We start from the raw sequence: 21894 nt of genomic DNA on the forward strand, positions 1-21894 counted from the left end.
AATGCTGGCTGCTGGCTCTGCTGTTGGCTCTGCGGCACGATATGTAACCAATAAAGCTCCCTAGTTTCCATGTGCTCGTGTGTGAGTCCCTGGTGCCATTTTTGTCGTCACCTGAGTACAGCTGTTGTCTGGGCATTGGCACAGCTAGTGTATCTCACTGTATTTGATAAACCAACTAATCAGTGATGCTGCAAGGACAGGTGACATGCTGGGGCTTGGAAGAGGACGCGTCTAGCACCCACATAATGGCCTGACACACAGCAAACAGCTGCTGGGATTCTTAGTTTTAGGCTTGTCTGTCCTCCTGTGGAACGGTCCTCTGTCTCAAGGTGCCTATGCCATTTATTTAAAAACCAAAGGTTTTAAAGCACCTAACGCTGGACAACCCACCTGAGGTAACAGTGTGAGTGGCAGAGCCGTGCCTTGTTTTAAACACAGGTCGTAGGTCAAAGTCTATACACTTTCCACCACTCGCCCTGGTCCTGGAGTACAGATTCCCCTGCCGCTGTCACTCGAAGACGAAGGGAAGCCCCCTTTAGCCCCATCTTTAGCCTATCGTTAGCCCACCCGTGTAGCAACCCTCAAATCTTACTAAGAATAAACCTCATTTAGGCTAATTATAAGGAAGAACTGACACAAGTAAAAGCAAACAGATAACGTACGTGCGTTTGTAGTAACAGTGTTAGGAGCCCTTGAGAAGGAACAGTTACTGTTCCCTTGTATGACAAAAGGGACTTCGCAGACATGAGTAAGGATTTTGAAATGGGGAGATGATCTGGGTGGGCCTTACGTGAAATCACAAGTATCCTTGTACGAGGGAGACAGGACTGTGGAACAAGCGAAGCAGGAACTGGAGTGATGTGCTCTGAAGAGGGAGGAAGGGGCCGCAAAGAAGCTAAAAAGGCAAGGAAATGGAATCTTCCCTCAGCGCCTGCTGTGGTCCACTGCTAACAGCAGCGACAGGGGACTGACAACGATAGCTAAGTCATCTAAACCCTTGATCTGCTTGCGTAACACGTCCTAAAACTTCTATGCCAGTGTGTTGGACAAGAGTGGAAAGTTAGCACAGACCCATGGAGGGAACCTGGGGAGTAAAGCCGGAATGGTCTCTCAAAGATCCACCCAAACTCTGTGCCCTGTTTTATTTTAAAAATTCAGAGTCTCCTCTGATTCCTTAGGCTTGACCTGTAGCTTCACACTCTTGGCGTAGTGACCCCACAGTCCCAATGGGGAATGCCCTAGTTCCAAGGATCACAAAGCCCTTTGCTTCTGCGGGGCTCCCCTCAACCCTGCCTTCAGACCTGGCCAAACCATCTGTTGCCTTTATATAAACATCCTCCGTATTTAAACATGGAGAAAACTGGCATTTCTAAAGGCACAGCACCCGTTATATAAATCTAAAGGGGAAACAACGAGAAAGAATTTTATATGAAGCTTTATTTTTAAAATATAAAAAACCACCACACACGAAGAGACTACGATGTCCTCTCACGACGCTTGCTTACCTCAGTCTTGAGGAAGAACACCGAATTCCAGACAAACGGACAACTGCCCCTCTAGCTCTAAGTCACTCAAAGGAGGCCACCACCTTGGCCACCTGGCATCATGAGTTCCTTAGTGGGATCCAGTATTGCTCCAAGAGCTCTGCTCTCACGGCAGAAGACTCACAGTGTCTGCTTCCCTCAGAACCCATCGGTCTCACATGCTTGGGGACTGCTGTGCGGGGACGCCTGGTGTGGCCTGGCGCGGCAGAGTGTACATGGCCCCCAGGAACTGGTCTGCAATCCTTCCTGCTTCCCGCAGCCCGCTCAGCAGAGCGCCGTGGACGGTGGCTGGGTAATTCCGGATCGTGTGCTCTCCGGCAAAGAAGAGTCGTGGAATTGGCTATCGCGGGAAAACAAATGGAGAGAAGGATCAGCCAGTTGCGAACAGGAACTTTTCTTTTTGTTGTGTTTGAACTGCCCAATTCCTATCGGCCTTCGAAGGCTGCCCTGCCAGTCACAGACCATCATTCTACCAAAAAGGATCTCCCTCATCAGCGAGTATTCTAGAAATGACCAAAGTAGAAAGGCAACAGTAAAACTCAGCCAAGCCAGCCTTAGTCCTAGGGTAAAGCAGGACTGGACCTGTTCTTACTTATCACTGGATGCTGGGGGACACCCAGTTCTAGAGCTTCCTTTGCCTCCTACAGTACCTCCTGGGGCACAGGGGTTCCTGATTACTCTGCCACAGAACCGAGCGTCTAACTCAGGAACACCCCTGCTTCTCAGCTCCAGAGCAGGCTCACAGGGTCCTGAGCTCTGGAGCTGGGTCTGGCACTGAAACAAGGACCCCTCAGGGGCATGTCCTGGAGACTGACGTGTCCCTAGCAACGGACACCCTGCAACAATCCTGTGAGCCATTACAAAACGGGGTGCAACTAAAAATGTTTTTTTTTTTTAAGGGGAAAAAGTTTGAATAAGGGAAAAGTAATTGGCTTACCCTATGGATTCTTCCATTCTGAATATGGACTGCCCAGATTTACAGAGCCGGAATGTGAGGAATCAGACACAAGAATATTGGTCCTCCCTTTGATGTTGCTCTTGGTCATTTGAAAGGGTCCAAGGAGAGAACAACTAAAATCTAACCACCAGCACCAGAACCTCCCCCTGCCTCCCCAACCCCCGCCGGCAAAAAAGGAAAGCCTGTGGCATGTTGTTTACCCTGAAATCCTGGGATACTGGCCTTTTCCCAAATAAGCCCAGGTAGTTTGCCAGTTTCTTACCTGTGGAGCACCTGGAATTGAGGGGCCAGGAGTGATTGGCTGAGCCATTAAATCATAGTCATTTCCAGAAGATCCTGCAGCTACATATGAATAGGAGCCCCGGGCCCAGGGATCAGCACGCCAGCGAGATACCACAGTTTCCTTGGGCTGAAGAAAAAAGCAGGAGCAGGAGTTACTACAGGGCAGAGGACAAACCAGTCCTCTCTGAAAGGTGGGAAAGCTGCGGTGGGGGGCGGGGGTATGACAGAGCAGCAAAGGCAAAGAGGCAGGAGACATGAGTTAGCTGACGGGTTGATGCTTCCGCTTTCAAACACACAAATGGCTTCCAACTAAGCATCCGCGTTCCCCTGCCTAGGAAGTCTATACATCTACCCGGGACTTGACCTTTATTTTCTCATTAATTCCCATGAAGCATTAACGTGCCTTCTTTCGTTGGGCCTAAAGAACAGAACAAAGTACCAAGCTACTCTTCCATGAGGGAGTCTGGCCCTTTTGACTCAAAGGCAGGAGTGGCAGGACTCCACGTGCAGGTGCGCCGGATGGGGCCGGCAGGGGGGCTTTCCTGATCCCACATTTACACACAGACCAAACACTCGCATTCATGGAAACCCAGTACACCTCTCAATTCCGGCTGAAACTGCCCTGAAACTGCTGTGTCAAACCCTGCTCTAGTGTGAACCTTGATCCCCACGTGGCCCTTCGCACGCACTCACCTGCGGCACCGCGCTGCTGCCGAAAATGCCTTTGAGGATGGCCAGGCACCGGCCAACAATCACATCATCGCTTATGTTTTCCATGATGCCGGCAGCTTCTCCTGCCACCAGCGCCAGTAGTATTGGAGCTAGAGAAACAGAAAGAACAATTCCAGGGTTTTCCTACAGACTTTCCTCAAGAACTTCTTTATCAGGCCCTACATTATTCTGGGCACCCGGAAACAGGAGGACCCACAGACAGACACGCAATACTCCTGCAAGAGACAAGTCAGGTTTCTGAAATTGCAACTCAAAATCTATCCCTTAGAAGGCAGCTGGCAAACTCTAGTCAGTAGAGTGTGACTCATGTACTGAAACGCTTATAATTTTGCAGAATACAGAAATCTTGAAGACATAACTTCAGACCCTGCTAAAAAAAAAAACCCCAAAAGGTAATCCTGTATTTTAGGCATAGAGTCCTTAGCCCTGACCACTCTTAGTTCGCTCCATGACAAGAGCTACATCCTTTTAACTACTCCAAACCCCTCCAAGCCCATCAGCATCTTCGCCCACTCATTCAGAGACTATTTAGGCAACAGACTTGTGTAACAGGCAAAGGACGAGATGCTGGGACACAAAAGCTAGGAAGTAGACTGAACAACCCCACGGATCAATAGAGATGCATCACACAGCTGTAATTATGAACTGATAAAAGCAAATGAAGAAAAACAAAATATACAGAGAAAAGAATACAGGGACTTAATTTAGTTTGAGGCAGCAGAAGTATGTGTGTCCTGGAAGGCCTCTCTGAAAGCGCGGCAGGTCAAGGCCAGAAAGGCTGGGCAGAGTATGCCAAGCTAGGGAGAAAAAGAAGGAAGAAAAAAAAAAATCTCTGCAGGCCCAGACCACACAGTACACACAGACGCCCTGAGGTAGAAGACAGGAGATCCACTTGTATACACACACACAAACGTTTTTAAGCACCTACAGAGAAGAGCAATCCAGTTATATCAGAAATTAAAATAGGAGGCAGGGGTTTGATACATACGTTCTAAAGGAAGTAGTCAAAAGATTCAGGGGCCAGTCAGATACAAAAGTCTGAGAATTAGGAATAAAGTTTCCCCTATGGAAGCTTCCCTGGTTCTGAGCCTCCTGGCTGGGTTTTCTTCTTCATGTTCCTTATGCAGTGCCCTGGGCCTCTACTTACAGCCCTGTTCCTAGAAGGCTCACCTCCTTAGTGTACTTCCCACTAGGATGTGAGCTCTTTGATGATGGGTTTTTGGGGTGTTTTTTTCCATATCCCCAGCACCTAGCAGGAATTTCTGGGATTGCTGGTTGAATCAGTGAAAAAAAGCAATACAATATGTATTTGAGAAAACCCAGAATATTCCTAATTCTCTATTCCTATAAGAATATGAAAAAAATTAAAACCAGGAAGCAGTTACCTTTATAGAGGTTCCAGAAGAGGAAGAGCTCACCCCTGCTAGCCGTCGTGCTGCCAACGTGCCCGAACAAATTGACACTTGGATCCCAGAACACACGGTCAAAACACAGCACCACCTGTTGTAAAAAAGGAGCCCGTGAACTGATGACAGGGCTCAGAGAGCATGGCTTGAAGCCGAGCTGTGCCTCGACAGGAACTACCGCTTCTCAGACCTTACCAAAGTTTCCTCTCATCTACTCTCCGCATAAGCCCAAAAATCCCTGTCATGAACGTATTATTGAAGACAACATTTAGAGCTGTTTTTGTAGGCTTAGGTCTGCAAAATGATCCCTGAAGACTCAGTCCTCATCTATCTATCTGTGTGTGTGTGTATTTATTTTAAAAAAATCAGGCACTGAAATGAACGGAAATGAGCGAACTGACAGGCCTCTCACCCTCCTCTCTCAGAGCCGAGAGCACAGCAAAATATGCAGAAATGCAAACCCCGATGATCCTCGCTAACCGCACCACGGGCACGTGGAGAGGATGCCCAGGGCCAGTACCTTGTTCAGGTTGCCGAACCCCATCCTCTGGACGGCGGACGTCTTCCACTCGGGAAGGGGCGGCACAAACTGGACGGCGGGGGGCTGCTGCTTCAGCACCCCCAGGGGCAGCGTGCACAGAACGGCGTCGCACTTGTAGATGAACGTCTGGCTCGTGGAGCGGGTGTTCACAGCTATCACCTCACACCCTAGAGACATTGGAGGGAAAAGACTTTACTGGCGATAAGGATGGTACAGAACATTCCATGTGTGGGAGCATCTACACACGATCCCATTAATATCCTGTTCTCTTCACTTTTTAATACAAGAAAACCAAGGTGGCGGTGAAGTGACTAGACAGGGCCCTGCGGGTACGAACCGCCAGGACTCAAACGCTAACAGTCAGCTCCGGAGTCCCGGCTCCCCACCCCCTTACTTGTCTGCCCTTCCTCATACACTGGTCATCTTCCAGGCTAACAGCCTTATTAGTTACCAAGGGTTAAGTAAATTGTGACCAAAGTGAAGAATAAAGGTCTGTAACAGTAAAAGCAGTGCCACCCCACGGTGGTTAGGTGCTTGCTAAGGACTGAGACGAACGACCCCAGAAGACCGCGGCGCAGACCGACGGACGCCACCGGCGCGCAGGGCCTGCTCTTCCGGAGATGGCAGCGGGAGGCCTCGCTTGCCAGAGTCTGCAGAAAGCTCAGAGCGGACCACAGCTAAGGCACTGACAAGAGTGCCTTTTACCCATTGGTGTTTTCTTCTTCCGTAAGTACCCATTCATTTCAGAAGATTTCAGAAAATACATAAACAGTTCAAAACTGGTAGAAAAGCTCAGTTCATGTTCCCTTTCCCACTGTTCTTCACCTGCCTGCAAAAGGCTATTTAAAGGCTATAGGCCTCAACATCAGCTCGAAGCTTCAAATGAGGGGAATCAAATGGAAAATGGTTTCGGGGGCTGTAAAAATAAGAACATCTGTGGTCATCTCTGCAATTCTAGAAGAGCGGCCATGAAGGGCAAGCAAGGTTGATGGCCACACCACCACTTGCCATGAGGGCCCTGGGGGCAGGGGACTGTGGTGATTCGCTTTCATCAAGATTCTCGACTACTGATTCCAGAGGTGGGTGGACAGCAGGATATCTGTGCTCCGCATTAAATGTGCCCTGAAACCAGCAACAGTGAGCACTGAGCCTTCTGCCTGTGGGAATCAGGGTAACGCCATCTCTGAAGTGTGATGCTCCCAGTATCAGAAACCAACCTGAGCGGTTAGCCCCTCTGAACGGGAAAGGCTAGAATGGATCCAAAGAGGAACACCCAGATGGTAAAATACAAGGAGTGGGTCCCACTGTGCCCAGAGGCCCCAATCCCAGTCTTTAAGAATACACTTTGTGGGGCGCCTGGGTGGTTCAGTCAGTTAAGCATCTGCCTTTGGCTCAGGTTGTGATCCCGGGGTCCTGGAATCGAGCCCATGTGGGGGTCCCTGCTCAGCAGAGTCTGCTTCTCCCTCTCCCCAACACCCCTGCCTTGTGCTTGCTCTCTCTCACAAATAAATGAATCTTTAAAAAAAAAAAAAAAAAAATCCAAACTCACTGGAAGTTGTTATGATATCAAAGTAATTCACACACAAATTGGAAACTTGCCTCAATTTTTTGATATACGTAACGATGGATCAAACTGCCCAAAGGCTCTACAGGCTCAATCCTTTTGTCATTACAAATTTTTAAAATTACGAGTCATAATGATACGACATTTTATCAGGAAATGTACCTAATGTTTTTTTCTGTAGGTCAAACTCAACAAAAGATTGGTACCATGTTTCAGAGTAAGAGACTTATCACCCCAGTGAAGCAGGGACATACCTGAAGCCGTGTAGCGAACCTGCCGCACCGCTGTGTTCAGTTTAATGTCTAGGCCTTCCGCTAAAGCCACAGGGACACACGAGTAGCCATTCCTCACTGTCAGGTGGCTGCCAGTAAACTCAAAGTCATCATCCTAAAGAGGACAGAAAAGTCCATCCATATTTCCTTAATTTATGCCATACATCCTGCTGAATTCTGTAAGATTAACACTGAAAAACAACGGTTTGTGGAAAACAGTCAATATTCTAAGGCAGAAATCAAAGAACCACCATTCAGTATTCGGTGACAGCTGTCCCAGGAAACTAGAGGGAGAAGACAAAATGCTTACGTGTCCCTAATGGCCATCTCTGAGCAGTAACATTAGGGCAGTTTGCTCTTCCCTAGATTGAGTTTTCTCCTCACAGTCTCACACCCAACCCCTCAGTCTGGACTACCTGGGGGTTGGGGGGTGGGATCTCTTGGAGAAAGAGGATTCAATAAATTCAGATGTTTGGCTTTTGAATACACTACAGATTTGGCAGAATATCAGATTCACCACCCTAATTACGTTTTCTTTTACCTGAGAGCAAAATCAGTTTTTATTTCTTAAACTTACAGACCTGAAGGATGAGGAAGGCTTCCAAAACTAAAGTTGGTCAAACTAGATAAAAACAATCTGGGATTATAAAGACTGGCCCAAGAGGCTCCCTATAGTAAAGAAGTCAGCATTTGGCCTGGAAGGAGTCCCAAAATGATCTTACTTCTTTGAAGTTACTGAAAGATTTTCTCTATAGAGAAAATTTTGAAGGCTAGTCAGTATTTTCTAATCTCATGAAATTTCTGGGAGAAAACAGCATGATTCTTTTGAATTAGATAAAAAAATTTGGGGTTGGCAGAACTCTCACTACTTAGTGACTGATTCATCTGCTCCCCATACTGATCAGTTCAATTCACCAACACCCGGACTTTAATAAGATGACGAATGGATATATATTGAAACTTCAAATGATAAATCAGTGATGAGGGTCTAATTTAGTAATACATGGAAAAACAACAGCAACAACTGTAATTGTCTATTCTGTAACTGGAATTCTGTAAGATTTTTACCACTAATAGGTCCAATGCTCACTCTAAGTCAAACACTAAAGAATATGGAAGTATAACCTAAAGATTAAGAATTCAAACTAATTTTATGAGCAAAATGTACAATGGAAATGAAAATACGTGAGTAAAAGTCTAATATTTACTTCTGTAGTCTTAGGTCTGGTCAAAGTCTCAGATTTAGAGATTGAGCCATTTAATTTCTAAGAAGCCCTGTGACTTCTCACCAGTTCAAGAGTAACTCACACTTGCAATACTTAACAGTAATTTGACGAAAGACTAGTGTAAAACCTGTACACTGAGAACTGTAAAACATGGCTGAAAAATATTTAAAAAAACCTAAATAAGTGGAGATATACCAATACCAATCAAAATCCCAGAAGGCATTTTTTAATAGAAACTGATAAGCTGATTCTAAAATTTTTATGGAAATACAGGAGACCTAAAGTAGACAAAAAGATTAAAAAAAAAAAAAAAAGCTGGAGAACTTACACTACCTAATTTCAAGACATACCATAAAGGAACAGTAATTAAGACCATATGACAGCGGCATGTGGACAAATGAGTGAATAGGAGTAACCATGAACAGTCTCACACATGGTCACCGATTTTCAAAAAAGGTGCCAAGACAAGTGAAGAGAAAGGATGGTGCTAGAATAATTAGAAACCATATGGAAAAATATGAACCCTACCCTCATATCTCATTGTACACAAAAATTAACTCAAAATGAATCACAGACCTAACATTAGGGCTAAGTCCATAAAACTTCAGGAAGAAAACAAGTTATCTAAGTTTAGACTAAGATTTTTTAGGATACAAAAAGCACAAAGCTTATAAAAGAGAGCTGAGGAAATACGAAGTTCCTAAAATTAAAAAGTTTTGCTCTGTGAAAGATACCATTTAGAAAATAGGGGGGGAGGGGAAAGGACCAGAAGAAAATATTTACAAAACAAAATCTGACAAAGGAATTATATCAAGGATCAAAGGAACATAATGAACTCTTACACAATTTAATGAGAAGACAACTAGATTTTAAAATAATGGGCAAAAGATCAGGGGGGCCTGGGTGGCTCAGGGGGTAGAGCCTCTGCCTTCGGCTTGGGTCATGGTCTCGGGGTCCTGAGATCGAGCCCCACATCAGGCTCTCTGCTCAGTGGGGAGCCTGCTTCTCTTCCTCTCTCTCCACCTGCTTCTCTGCCTACTTGTGATCTCTGTCAAATAAATAAACAAATCTATCTTTTAAAAAATAAAATAAAATAATGGGCAAAAGATCTAAACAGACTCTTCACCAAAGAACTGACACACAAATGACAAGTACAAGAAAAGGTGTTTCATATCACCCATCATTCGGGAAATGCAAATTACCACCACAATGAAAGGTACTATATATACACCCCTTAGAATGGCTGAATTTTTTTAAAAACTGCCAGTACCAAGTGTCCATGTGGACGTGGAACAACTAGAACTTTCATACACTGCTGGTGGGAATGCAATTCGGAATAGTTTGGAGTTTCTTATAAAGTTAAAAATCTACGTTTAAGACCCAGCAGTCTCACTCCTAAACATATACCCAAAAGAAAGATGTGACTGTTCACAGCAGCTCCAGTCACTTACAGCCAAAAAGCCTGGAAGCAATCCAAGTGCTCACCAGCGCACCAGCTTACGCGGACAAGCCATCTCCGGCGCACCACATGACAGATTAAATGATGAAAAGGAACCAACCACTGATACGCCAACAACACACGTGAATCTCGGCAACTCTGCTAAGTGAAAGAACTCAGACACACAAGGCTACATTCTCTATGGTCATATGCCATATGGTTCAACGTATAGGCAATTCAAGGAAAATTAAAACTACAGTGACAGAAAGGAAATCAGGGGCCGTCTTGGGCCAGGAGTGGGAGGGCTGGGGACTGACTGCAAAGACGCAAGGGAGAACCTTCCAGAATGGAAATGTTCTGTATCTGGATTATGGTGGTGATTTAAGACTATGTACGTTTGGCAAAACTTGAACTTGTTTGCTTAAAATAGGTAAACTGTATGTAATGTAAATCCTCTCTTAACTAAGTTGTTTAAACACACACACATACAAATTAAGTTTCTCCTAAGACTCCTCTCAAAGACATGTGCAACAAAATAAATGATAAAGGAATTTTACCTGGTCCCAGTGTTTAAGGGAGAGTGTAGAGAGAGGCGTGGCATTAGCAAATTCAAGATTTGCAAAATGCCAATCAAGTATTTGTCTGTCTCTTGAGGAGAGATACACGTCACTGCAACATGAAAACAGAGAGGCACAGGTCACTAAAGGACTACTATCCTCAGTGGGCGGATGGGGACCATCTCAGTAACGGAAAACCTAAGCCTGGTACTGTGTGCCTTATACAAAGAAATTACAAGTCTAAAAGTAGGACCTTATCTGTCTCATAAACTCCTTTATTACTGGTGCCGAGAGCAGTGCCAAGCGCACTACATAAAGCAAATTACTATCAGGCTTCATTTGCCTGGGGGTGCGGCGGTGGTAGAGACAGGGCGCCTGAGGGGCTCAGTCAATTAAGCATCTGCCTTTGGCTCCGTCCTGATCCCAGGGTCCTGGGAATGAGTCCCATGTCGGGCTCCCTGTTTGGTGGAGAGTCTGCCTCTCCTTCTCCCTCTCCCCCTGCTTGTGCTTGCTCGCTCTCTCACTCTGTCAAATAAATAATTAAAAATCTTACAAAGAAAAAACTTCTTCATATCAGTACCTGGCATTATAAAAGCTTATTTGTTTTATAAATAAAGCAAAAAAAAAAAAAAAAATTTTTTTTAGAGCAAGAGTGGGTAGCATCCCCAGCTCCAGAACAGAGTAGAAATACTGGAGGCCAGATGCACCATGGAGCACAGACAGTGCCAGCATATAAGTTCTCACTATCAAAAATCCAATGGAAACAAAGAAGAATACTTTCCTAGTCCTCAGAATTAGGGGAATTTAAAGCAATACCACCTTCTATTCCACTCACAGGAAGACCGTATATTTCATTCAAATACCATATCTTATGGAGAAAGCTTATCTTTTCAAAAACAAATGTATTTAAATAAGACACTCCTACCCATTAAAATCACAATCCATTCACTGGACATAAATAAAAGCCCACAGTGCTTTGTAATTTTCCCTCTAAATATGACAGAGGAGAACAACAAAAGCTATTCTTCCAAACATTTGTGTGTTTTCCTCACCTTGGGGGATTGGCTTCCAATTCTTGAAGTTTTTCTTCTAGCTTTCCTTGTGTTTCAGCTAATTCGTCATATTCCTGGTAAAATTAAGAGAACTGGGTTGATCTTAATGGGTCAGAGACCAATCTCATTTATACCTCAAAGTGTAAGGCCTGGACCACCTCCCTGTCCAGGTCACATCTGCGAGTGTGCCTCGGCTTAAAGCTGGATCAGGGCTCAGGGATGGCTGTTCTTGGAGACCAGTTACAATGTGAGCCCGGAATGAATGCAGGACGCAGAGGAGGGAGAGGGTGTGCAGGAGGAGGAGATAAAGGAAGACTAGCACACTAGTGCGCTACAAAGAAAGAGTGAAAAAGACCAGCAACTACGACTTCCTGTGCATTTCCCATGTCCCTAGCACAGGATAAAGCATTTTAGATCTCTTACAAAGGAGAAGTATTAACACTGTGTCACAGATGAGGTGATTACAGAATCTAAGATCCCACGGCTGAGAGATACTAAGGGATTTTGACCAGAGAGTTCCGATATCAAATGACTGCAGTCTATGTTACTATTCTAAGCTGACAGGGACAAACTATGACAGGGAACTACACTGAGATGTAAGTTAAAGCACAAGACTGTGAAAACAATGTAGAAATTCTGCAGAAAAAGCATATCTCAAACCACACTAACCCATTCAGTCCCCTTGGTTCCTGTGTATTAAATCCTCTTCTTCCTACCACAGGCACCCGTGATTGGTCAGTGGCTCTCCCTTTTCCAAAGTTTCCCAGATCTATACTCTTTCTTAGGATTCCAAGGAAAACCGTCCAGGCATGTATGAATACCGCACCTTGCACAGAGCAGTCAAATCTCTGTGTTTGCTTTTCACTAAGAACTCAGCAGTGATGTCTCTGGGTGGCTTGACCTCAGATGCTTCTTTGTACTGCTGATGGAGTTCTTTAATTTTCTCTTTCAAATTTACCATCTAAGAGGGAAAAATACATATTTACCATTTCGGATAGTGATGTAATCCATCTCCAAATCACATGTGTCGGTCCCCCCTAAACTGCTAGTATACCAAAACAGGTTATAACGCAAGGTCCTTGAAACTCTTCAATACCTCTTCTACATCATGACATTTTAGAACAGGAAAAAAATCCTATACAGTTCAACACATAGGAAATCACACCATTATCAGAGAAGTAAGATCATCTCTGCCTTCTAAAACAGAGAACCAGGAGTGTTCCATTAATTTAAAAATGTGTATATATATATAAATCAAATTCCAGGATAAAGCACCACTTAAACTTATTGTTTTGGGGAACAAATTGTCATGATTTGTTTTCTAAATTATGTAAAGGCTATACCACCACACAGAACCTTCCAGAGCCATTCCTAATGTTAGCCTCTCAGCTTTCTGATGGTACTGGGCCCCACAGCTATCCTGCCAGCTGGTTGTCCTCCAGCCTATGTTCAATTCACACGTGCCACACACAATCCATGAAGAAGGTGGGCACAGACCTCTTCTCACTGGACAGGAGGAAGGAAGAAACAAAGCACAGTGAGAGAGTGAGGCAAGAGTATGGTCACAAGATGCACCCAGATTTTGCATTAAAAAGCTCCCCCCAAGGGCCTTCCCACTTCATGTTTTCTCCCAAGTTGATACTACATTCGCAGCTGGCAGGATCGGGAGAGAACCAAGTGGTTTCCCAGGCTGGAACCAGGCCTCTGCGAAGTGGTGGGAAAGAAGAGCCCTCAGCAGACACACCACTGAGGACTATCCCCATAACTGGCACCTCCAGCGAAATAATTATGGCAATGAATTATGGTCCCGGATGCAGACTCGTCATCCTCCTCAGTGGGAATTCGACCCCAGCACAGCTGATCTCCCTCTCATCACAGAAGCCAGCAGAGGGCGCTGGGCTAGCTTTGCCAAAGGGAACCTGACACAGGAAAGATCTACTTCCCCTGGTAACAACTTGCCAATAATACCATACTGAAAGACGGACCGATAAAACCATGTCTTTTGTTAGTCACTTTTTTTTTTTTTTTTTAAAGAATAATGAGTCCCAGCTGCGTGGACCTTCTCTCCCTGCAGAGGAAAAAAAACAAAACTGGAAAATTTCTCAAGCCCCCTCAACCCGCACTAATACATCTTCAGCTATGAAGAATATATAAAATCTCACCTTATTAAGAAGTTCTTTCAACTCCTCTTGAGTCTTCACTATCTTCTTCCAATGCTCAATTTGTTCATCTTTGACATGCTTTTCTTGTAACCTAAAAGAGACAATACATACGGCCGGGGCACACAGCGGCTTTGCAGCCCAAGACAGGAACGCATCAAAAACATTCAAGGACATCAAAGCCCACTGAAATTTCTAATACTTTGGAACAAGAAAGTTGGCAGGTGGCAAATTATTTTCTAGGCTATATAGTTCAATACCATAAAAGCTGTGAATTTTAGAACTGAGAGGGGTCTTAAGGATCATTTTAAAAAATGGTTTTACTTCGAGACTTCATTAATTCACATGAAAATACGTGAAAACTAGCTCAAATAAGGCTTGCTGAAAACATCAAAGCATAAACAGCAAATCTCTAAGTGGAATTCGCTATACAATAAGCAGTATCAAAGTACTTACTGAATGACGACTTCCAGTGCCTGGCCAAGGGACACAGGCTTATTATTGAGGACATTGAAGTCTAGCTGATGACTAAGGTAAGACGTAGCTTCTAGCAACCGGTTAAACTCTTGCTCTACCATTTCATCTTTTTCTTTAGGAACCTGAAAATCCGAAGTTTAGCAGAGTTGGTCCTTATAATAAGACTGAACATAATCATCCATGAAAACACATGCTCCACAGTTTCAAAGGTCAAAATATGCACCTCAAAGGGGGAACCTTTGAGGACAATGATGCCAACTTTCTTTTCTATGAAGTGGTCAACTCCATTAAATGAGGTATGAAATGTTTGGTCCTGATATTTTCTATGCTCCCAATTTTGGCCTCCGAGCTGGGACTCCACCTCCATTAATGGCCACAGGACTCACACTGGTGCTAGCTGGTGCTAACTGAAGTCGCATGGGGCACAAGGTGTCCTAGTGCTGACATGCACTGAGAGAAGCTGGGCCGACATGCAAACGACACACTGGAAAAGTCTCAAAGAACAAAAACTATGTCAACACACCTGAGGACCTTCCAGAAAAAGGGCAGGATGGAAAAATAAGAAGCCCAAGGTATTGCCTTTCCCTCAAGATGAATTTCGGGTGGGAGTAGGAAGAGAGAAATGAAACTCACGACGATGAGTAAGAACACAATAGCACCTTCATGCTTTTGCAGAGTAACAGCGTGTTTTATGGCACCAATTAAGTTCAGAGCTGAATGTTCAAAGTGCTGAGACTATGCGTGACTAAGGTACCAGGTCTGGCTCATTACTGTGCAGGAAGAGAGCAGACTGCAAAGCAGATCATCAAGCTGCAAGACCACATTCCTAGTCCCTGCTGTTGCCGGTGCCTGTTGATACCACCAGCTGGTTGACGCAAATCCCTCTGCTACTGCTTAATTCAGTCCTAAAGGAAACTGCATCTGCAATTTTACTGCGGAATTCACAGCAGTAGCAAGAAGGAAAAAGCATATCCAAAGCAAGTATGTCTAAAGCAAGCATCTCTTGCTAGAATAAACTGGGCATCAACTGGGAAATGGGATTCAAAATATAGAATTTCACTTTACAGCCAACCCAAAATTGGTAATAAGAAGACAGCATTAAAGAACATTCTAATAAACACTAAGGCCAAGGAGGAGTGATGTTTTACAATCAGGGGTAACTTGTGGATGAGATCACCACAGTAAGATTCTACCTCTCCTTTGAAACACCTGCGTTTTTGCCCCTTCTAATTAAACAGACGACTTTTAAGGACCTAGTCTCTGCCCCTTCACTGAGGGGTGGTCACACGAGTATCTCTACATGATGGGCCATGGTGTGGCAAAAGAATATGGCAAGAAGTATAATCTGCACCCAAAAAAGAAAGGGAAAAGAACTGCAACTCTCTTTTGGAGCTGTATACAACACCATAACTGACCCAATCAGAATCACATTCTAAAGCATCAAATTCTAAAAGACCAAAGATGGGAGCGATTAGAAAATCTTTATGAATTAGAGAATCCCCCTTGGCATAAGAAATATAAATCCCTCAGAATCTTCTGGTTGAGAAATAAGGCAGAGAATCGGACTTGGGATGCATGGTGCACTTTCTATACGAGCAGTACCTGACACTTGGTGGATCAAACACATCTGACCTACCCATTCAGCTCCATGGCCAAAGGAAGGAGCTCCTGGAGACATCCCTAATTGTTCTGATTACACAGCTATCACAGCTGATGGAAGAGACCCGCCTGTCAGGAATCTCATTTACTTTCTTGTCAGCCGCTTTTCCTCACTGATGTGATGGGTCATATACAGAGCAGCTCACAGCAATGCTGAAATTTTGCTGTGATTCCTGCAATGATGTTACCAAAGACGGTTCCAGAAACTCTAAATTTGGTGTTTCTTTTAAAAAGGAAACAATTACATTTTTAACATGAGAGCTATATAGTTATGAGATCTGAACTGATCCCAGATGAGGTGTGCATGACTGCTTTTCCTAGAGGACAAAACAGTGATATTTCTATGTGTGGCTTCAAAAAAGCCTAGCAAGAGGATGCTACGGAAGCAAGAGGGACCAGATCACATGTGCCTCTGCAATAGGGCAGAATGTGCCAATACGCAGTGTGCAAACGGTACAGATTAAAGCTCTCCCAGTGTCAACTGGATGGCTTGCTTCAGACAAGCTTTAATCTTTGTAGCTAGGGTGACAGTCACATAGGGAGGTTCATACTGAGAAAGTACGCAGCACTCAGGCTCAATAACCGGGGTCCAGGGTGTGTGGTAGAGAAACATTTAAAGGGACACTGTCAAGGTTAGAGGGACCAAATTTGACCTTTTGTTTCTTCCCTCTGTTTGCTGAGCAGCCCACTTGATTCATAACACTTTCCCCTTTAGTCCACCCACACCCCACCCCACAAAAAACCTTTTTACATGCGCTTTCAATGACAAAAACTCAAATGGCACCAGCCCAACATATAGGCGCAACTCTACAACAACAAACCAGTGTGAATGTATGATGGAGAGGATCTTTGGAAGGGAAAGATCTAAGTTTCAAGCTTTTAATGGGTTATTGTAAACAGTGAAGAAAATGATTTGAAAAATTATAAAAAAAAATACCTTGACAGTGTCCTTTTAACCAGTGCAGCAGAGAGAGAAATAAACTGTAAATAACAGCCCAACAGCCACGTCAAATTTAGTTTCGTATGACAGCAGTAAAATCAAGGCTTTAAACACACAGCATGACAGAAGCATTCTGTTAGCTCGGAAGCTGCATCCACCAGAGAAACAAGGAACAAATTGTATAGAAACCGAAATGGGAAAGTCAAGGCACAGAAATGGGCAAAAGAAAGGCAGTTTGCGGGGTGGGGTGTGAGTGTGGTAAAGGGAGATGGTGTCAAAAAGCAGTGAGGAATAAAGCAAAACTCAAGAAAAGAGAAAAGGAAAAACACAGAACAGTAACAGGAACAACAACAAAAACAAACAAAAACCAAACTAAAAGATGACCGCCTCATCTGCTGACACCAGGACGGCAGGCTGCATCTCCGGCCGGCTGACTGGGTCCCCTGCTCTAACTGGAGACTCCACTCTCCAGAATACGAGAGAAGAGTACTGAGGCCACACCCATTTTCCACCTAGTTAAGCAAATTTTAGGACTGTTGCCAAAGAGACCAGGGATAGCTTTCAAACCTGGATTTTAATCCCATTAACTTTAGAATCCCACTTTGAAATTAAAATATTTGGAAAATAGCAAATAGTTGTCCATTAGGAAACCAACACTGGGGAAAAAAACAAAATGTATTTTTGGTATATTTAAATCTTGAATCTGTTTCTAAAATTAAGCTAGTCAGGTATGCTCTATTTAACATACTCACACAAGGAAAACAAGTTTAGCAACTGACTAGCCCCTGAGCACTTCTTAAGTACCTGTTTCAGGTCACCGCCCTCCCCTTGGTGAGAACCCTTGAACTGTTAGTTCCATAAATAATTATGGGAAGGAGCCAAAATATTGGCAATCTTTAAACACAAGTCGCAATAATTTTCACTTTTACCTGACTATTCTATGCTAGCTTCTCAAACTGCACCCTGAGAAAGGAACTCAGCAAACGACTACTGGGGCTAAGCAGCAGGTTTGCTGGCAGCTGGGTTTCTATGACATACTGAGAACAGAACAGCAAACTAAGAAGGGAAAGTATCTTTAATGTTGTTCTCTAGCAAAGACTCACAAAAAGGATATCATTGAAACAGACCTTTTTTGAAATAAATTTTGATTATGACTTTTCAGAGCCATTTATTTCTCTATGAAAGACTCCGAACAGTTCCTTCAAACTAAGAACCTGGTGTGTCCCACTGCTCTAAACAGGTACAATGCTAAGTGCTCTGGTCCTGTAGAGATGACATGGAGCATCCCTGAGCATGGACGGGGAACAGCAGCCTGGGTATGTAGCCCATGCAGAATAAATTTAGGGAGAGCCAAGTGATTTTCTGGACAGGGTCCTAATCCTGCAGGAAGTCATCTCAGAGGAAGGACAGCTCTCCTCAGTTCTACCTCTGGTTACATTCTATCATCACAAACCCTTTAAGTCTTCAAAACCCTGTCCATTTCTCTTGCTTCCTGTGTGCATAAGCTCTCCAGCAGCACAGCAAAAGGGAGTTAGGTGCAGCTAGGTTCCGGGCACCCAAAGGTTGGAGATTTAGCCAGAAAGCCTCAGGAAGAGTTACACAATGAAAAACAGCTGTACTGGCCAAATGTGGCCAACAGAAGTTACAATAAATCTATCTCTCCCACTCCCATGCACTTCTAGAATTATGATAAAACGAAAGATTAAGATTAGTTCCTTTGGGGGGGGGGTGCCTGGGTAGCTCAGCTGTTAAGCGTCTGCCTTCAGCTCAGGTCATAATCCCAGGGTCCTGCGATTGAGCCCCACATCAGACTCCCTACTCAGTGGGAAGTCTGCTTCTCCTTCTCCCTCTCTCTGCCTGCCACTTCCCCTGCTTGTGTGCTTTCTATCTCTGCCAAATAAATAAGTAAAATCTTTAAAAAAAAAAAAAAAAAGGATTAGTTCCTTTGGTAAAACCTGGAAGAAAAATTTACATCTGAAGTCTCTAATTCAGATTCTCAAATAAAGGCAATGAGATAGGCGATTATCCTTAAAGGCAGAAAAAGGACAACAGGTATATCCTTAATCCAAATAAAATTCATTGTGATTTTATAAATGGAGACAGTTGTCCACTCCCACTTTCTCATTTCATTAGAATCTTTTAGGGGATATAAATAACAGAGTTCTCTAAAGCAGTAACTACGCTGCGTGGAGACGGCACACGCATGTCCAAGGAGTTCACTCTAGCAGTTTCTAGTGCACGGCAGAGGTGCTCTGTAAATTCTTATGAATGAATAAATTAGTAAAGTTTAGAAAAGCAAAGTCAGTATTATAATTATATTTGAAAGGAAAGTAACTATTTTGCAACTTTAGGAATACTGAAGGCACAGTATTTTTACGTTTATAAAAAGCAGGGATTGGAAGATTTTAAAAGTTAGAGAAAAACCACCTTTAAAATACCAAAACTCAGGGTGCCTGGGTGGCTCAGTAGGTTAAGCTTCTGCCTTTGATTCAGGTCATGATCTCAGGGTCCTGGGATGAAGCCTCACATGGGGGGGGGGGTCCCTACTCAGCGGGGCGTCTGCTTCTCCCCCCCCGCCACAGTTCATACACTCCCGCACTCAAATAAATAAAATCTTATAAAAAAAAAAAAAAAAAATACCAAAACTGTTTCCACAAAGGAATAGGAAAACTGAAAAGGCCAGCGGGCCTGTGTCAAAAGTATAACTAACCTAAGCATCACTCCATATAAGTGCAAATGACAACCTGTTGAATTGAGGTAGGTATGGAGTATACCCAATTAATGGCCTTCGTAAAAGGCCGATTAATTGAAAGGCACTCTTTACCTTTCAAATGTTCTTTCTTCCTCATAACAGATGAGCTATTCCCAAGAAGAAAATCAAGATCTGTTTTCTCCAAGTTGTTACTGAGTCTTTGGGCCTCATTTGGTAAAAAAACAAAACAAAACAAAGACTACAAAAAAACCCCAAAAAACAAAAAACCCAACTCCCTCCCCTCAATGGAGACCAGAGATTTTATAATGCAAAATACTATAGGACTGAAGTAATTTGATTAAGATGCTGTTTCATTACTCAAAAAAGCCAAAACAAAACTAGAATTTAAAACCCCTGAGTTAGGGACGCCTGGGTGGCTCAGTGGGTTAAGCCGCTGCCTTCGGCTCAGGTCATGATCCCAGGGTCCTGGGATCGAGTCCCACATCGGGCTCCTTGCTCAGCAGGGAACCTGCTTCTCTCGCTGCCTCTGCCTGCCTCTCTGCCTGCTTGTGTGTACTAGCTTGCTCTCTCTCTCTCTCTGGCAAATAAATAAAATCTTAAAAAATAATAATAATAATAAATAAAAAAATAAAACCCCTGAGTTACTAGTTGTCTAGGAGATACGCTGAAAACATTTACCCCATCTCCCCGCCAATCCATGTTTCAGTCTCCTCACTGATGACTCCCAAAATATTCCTGAAATATGAATTAGCCTATTTCCCAACTATCTCCATTTCCAGTTAAAGCTGATCACTGCAGAGTTCAGAGTATAACTCCAGCATCAGTCAGTCTGAGGGCAGCTGCTGTATTAGCTCTGTTTTTACAGGTTTAGAAGATAACTTCTATTTATAGGGACGTCCTATATTAGAACCAAATAAGAAAGCCCTTGTTCTAGTCATCTGGAGCCATAAAAGCAGCTTCTGTCAAAAACAAACACAGAAGCTCAACATTCTACCTGCCAGCGCAGGGCTGGAGAGAATAAGGAAGGGAACTCTTCCAGGGATTCTTGTGATTGTGTTTAAAACAATAATAAGATAACAGAACAAAAACCACTTGCTGTGCCATTTTTGTGTGTGTACCAGCCAAATGACTAGGTTTGGTGACAGGTCCTAAAGACAATATTACAAATGATATTTGTCACTCTGGTTTAACTGCTAACTTTGTGCAGGATGAGGGAACTGATTTCTGTATACTAACAACAGAATCATCGAATCACCCTCTTTTGCACCGAGGCCGTGCACGAAAAATGGAGGAAGATAATCCCATTTCATTCAACAGCTGATTAAAGAAAAATCAATGACTGAGTGAATGTCCACTCTGGGGGGACAGGGCGGGGGTGGGGCTTGTTGCCTCAGAGTAACTGAAAAGAAAGCTCTTGGAGGAGACTCAGCTGATGAAGTCACACAGGCAGCCGGACTGAATGCACTGAGTCCAGTGCCCATCTTCTCTGAAATGTCAGCCAGACATGCAGCACAAGGGCAGGCACACCTCAGAGATACTGCAGGTCTGGTTCCAGAACACCGTAATGAAGTCAGTCAAATGGATTTTCTGGTTTTCCGGTGCATACAGAAGTTATGTTTACACTGTACTGTAGTCCAAGTGTGCAACAGTACCATGTCTAAAATACAATGTACAAGCCTGAAGTGAAGTAAAAAACGCTGACCATCAGCCAAGCTCGCAGTAAGTTGTAATCACTGATGACGTATCAGCATAATAAGTAATAATGAAAAAATCTGAAATATTGTGAGAATTACCAAAATGTGACAGAGAGACACTAAGTGAGCAAATACTGTTGGAAAAATGGTGCCGAGAAACTTGGCTCTATGCAGGGCTGCCATAGATCTTCCATTTGTATAAAAAGGCAGGGACCAATTTCTGCAAAATGCAATAAAGCAAAGCACAATAAAACATGTGTCTGTCAGGGAACCTGATCTGGGCTAGCAGGCAATGTATTCCGGGCTCTATAAATTACTGACTGGAGTGACCATGTCTGAGCTCTAGATGCTTCCCCTAAGAAATGAGAGAATGAAGCAACTGACCTATGTACTTACTCCTCAGGTTTCCAAAGTCAAGAAACATATTCGTAATTATAAACAAAATTAATGGAACTGCAAGCTTTTAGTTCTTGTCCTATAAGCCAAAAGCCAATCTACTGGTTAAGAGTTGTCCATTTCTACTCTGAACTAGACTACAGAAACATTAACATGACTTCTTCTGTTTGATTAACTTAAGGTAAAAAGAACTCAAAGCTGTGACAAATTTTCTCCTAAATTTGAGAGTGCTTGAAGAATCCTCCTCACCACTTGGCTACGGCACCAAATACAAACAAACTGAC

The 21894-nt window shown here is 43.7% G+C and overlaps 1 protein-coding gene across 3 annotated transcripts in view; it reads right to left on the reverse strand.

The window, feature by feature from the left end:
• Nucleotides 1-1419: 1419 nt before the first annotated feature.
• Nucleotides 1420-21894, reverse strand: part of LOC111154639 (lysine demethylase 1A) — a 58892-nt gene continuing 38417 nt past the window's right edge. For 2 of the 3 annotated variants that reach the window (XM_022514393.1, XM_022514392.1), the window contains 11 exons: nucleotides 14188-14330; nucleotides 13735-13825; nucleotides 12399-12533; nucleotides 11573-11646; nucleotides 10521-10632; nucleotides 7282-7414; nucleotides 5443-5630; nucleotides 4902-5016; nucleotides 3478-3605; nucleotides 2765-2911; nucleotides 1420-1884 (listed from right to left, as the gene is read on the reverse strand). In XM_022514393.1, coding sequence (XP_022370101.1) covers nucleotides 1699-1884; nucleotides 2765-2911; nucleotides 3478-3605; nucleotides 4902-5016; nucleotides 5443-5630; nucleotides 7282-7414; nucleotides 10521-10632; nucleotides 11573-11646; nucleotides 12399-12533; nucleotides 13735-13825; nucleotides 14188-14330 — 1452 coding nt within the window. In that variant the 3' untranslated portion in view covers nucleotides 1420-1698. Of the gene's footprint in view, nucleotides 1885-2764; nucleotides 2912-3477; nucleotides 3606-4901; nucleotides 5017-5442; nucleotides 5631-7281; nucleotides 7415-10520; nucleotides 10633-11572; nucleotides 11647-12398; nucleotides 12534-13734; nucleotides 13826-14187; nucleotides 14331-16804; nucleotides 16817-21894 lie in introns of all 3 variants that reach the window. The other variant, XM_022514391.1, reaches the window with a different exon arrangement.

This window comes from Enhydra lutris, unplaced genomic scaffold (genome assembly GCF_002288905.1).
Source record: "Enhydra lutris kenyoni isolate GAN:26980312 unplaced genomic scaffold, ASM228890v2 scaffoldscaffold38, whole genome shotgun sequence".
Taxonomy (NCBI): Eukaryota; Metazoa; Chordata; class Mammalia; order Carnivora; family Mustelidae; genus Enhydra; species Enhydra lutris.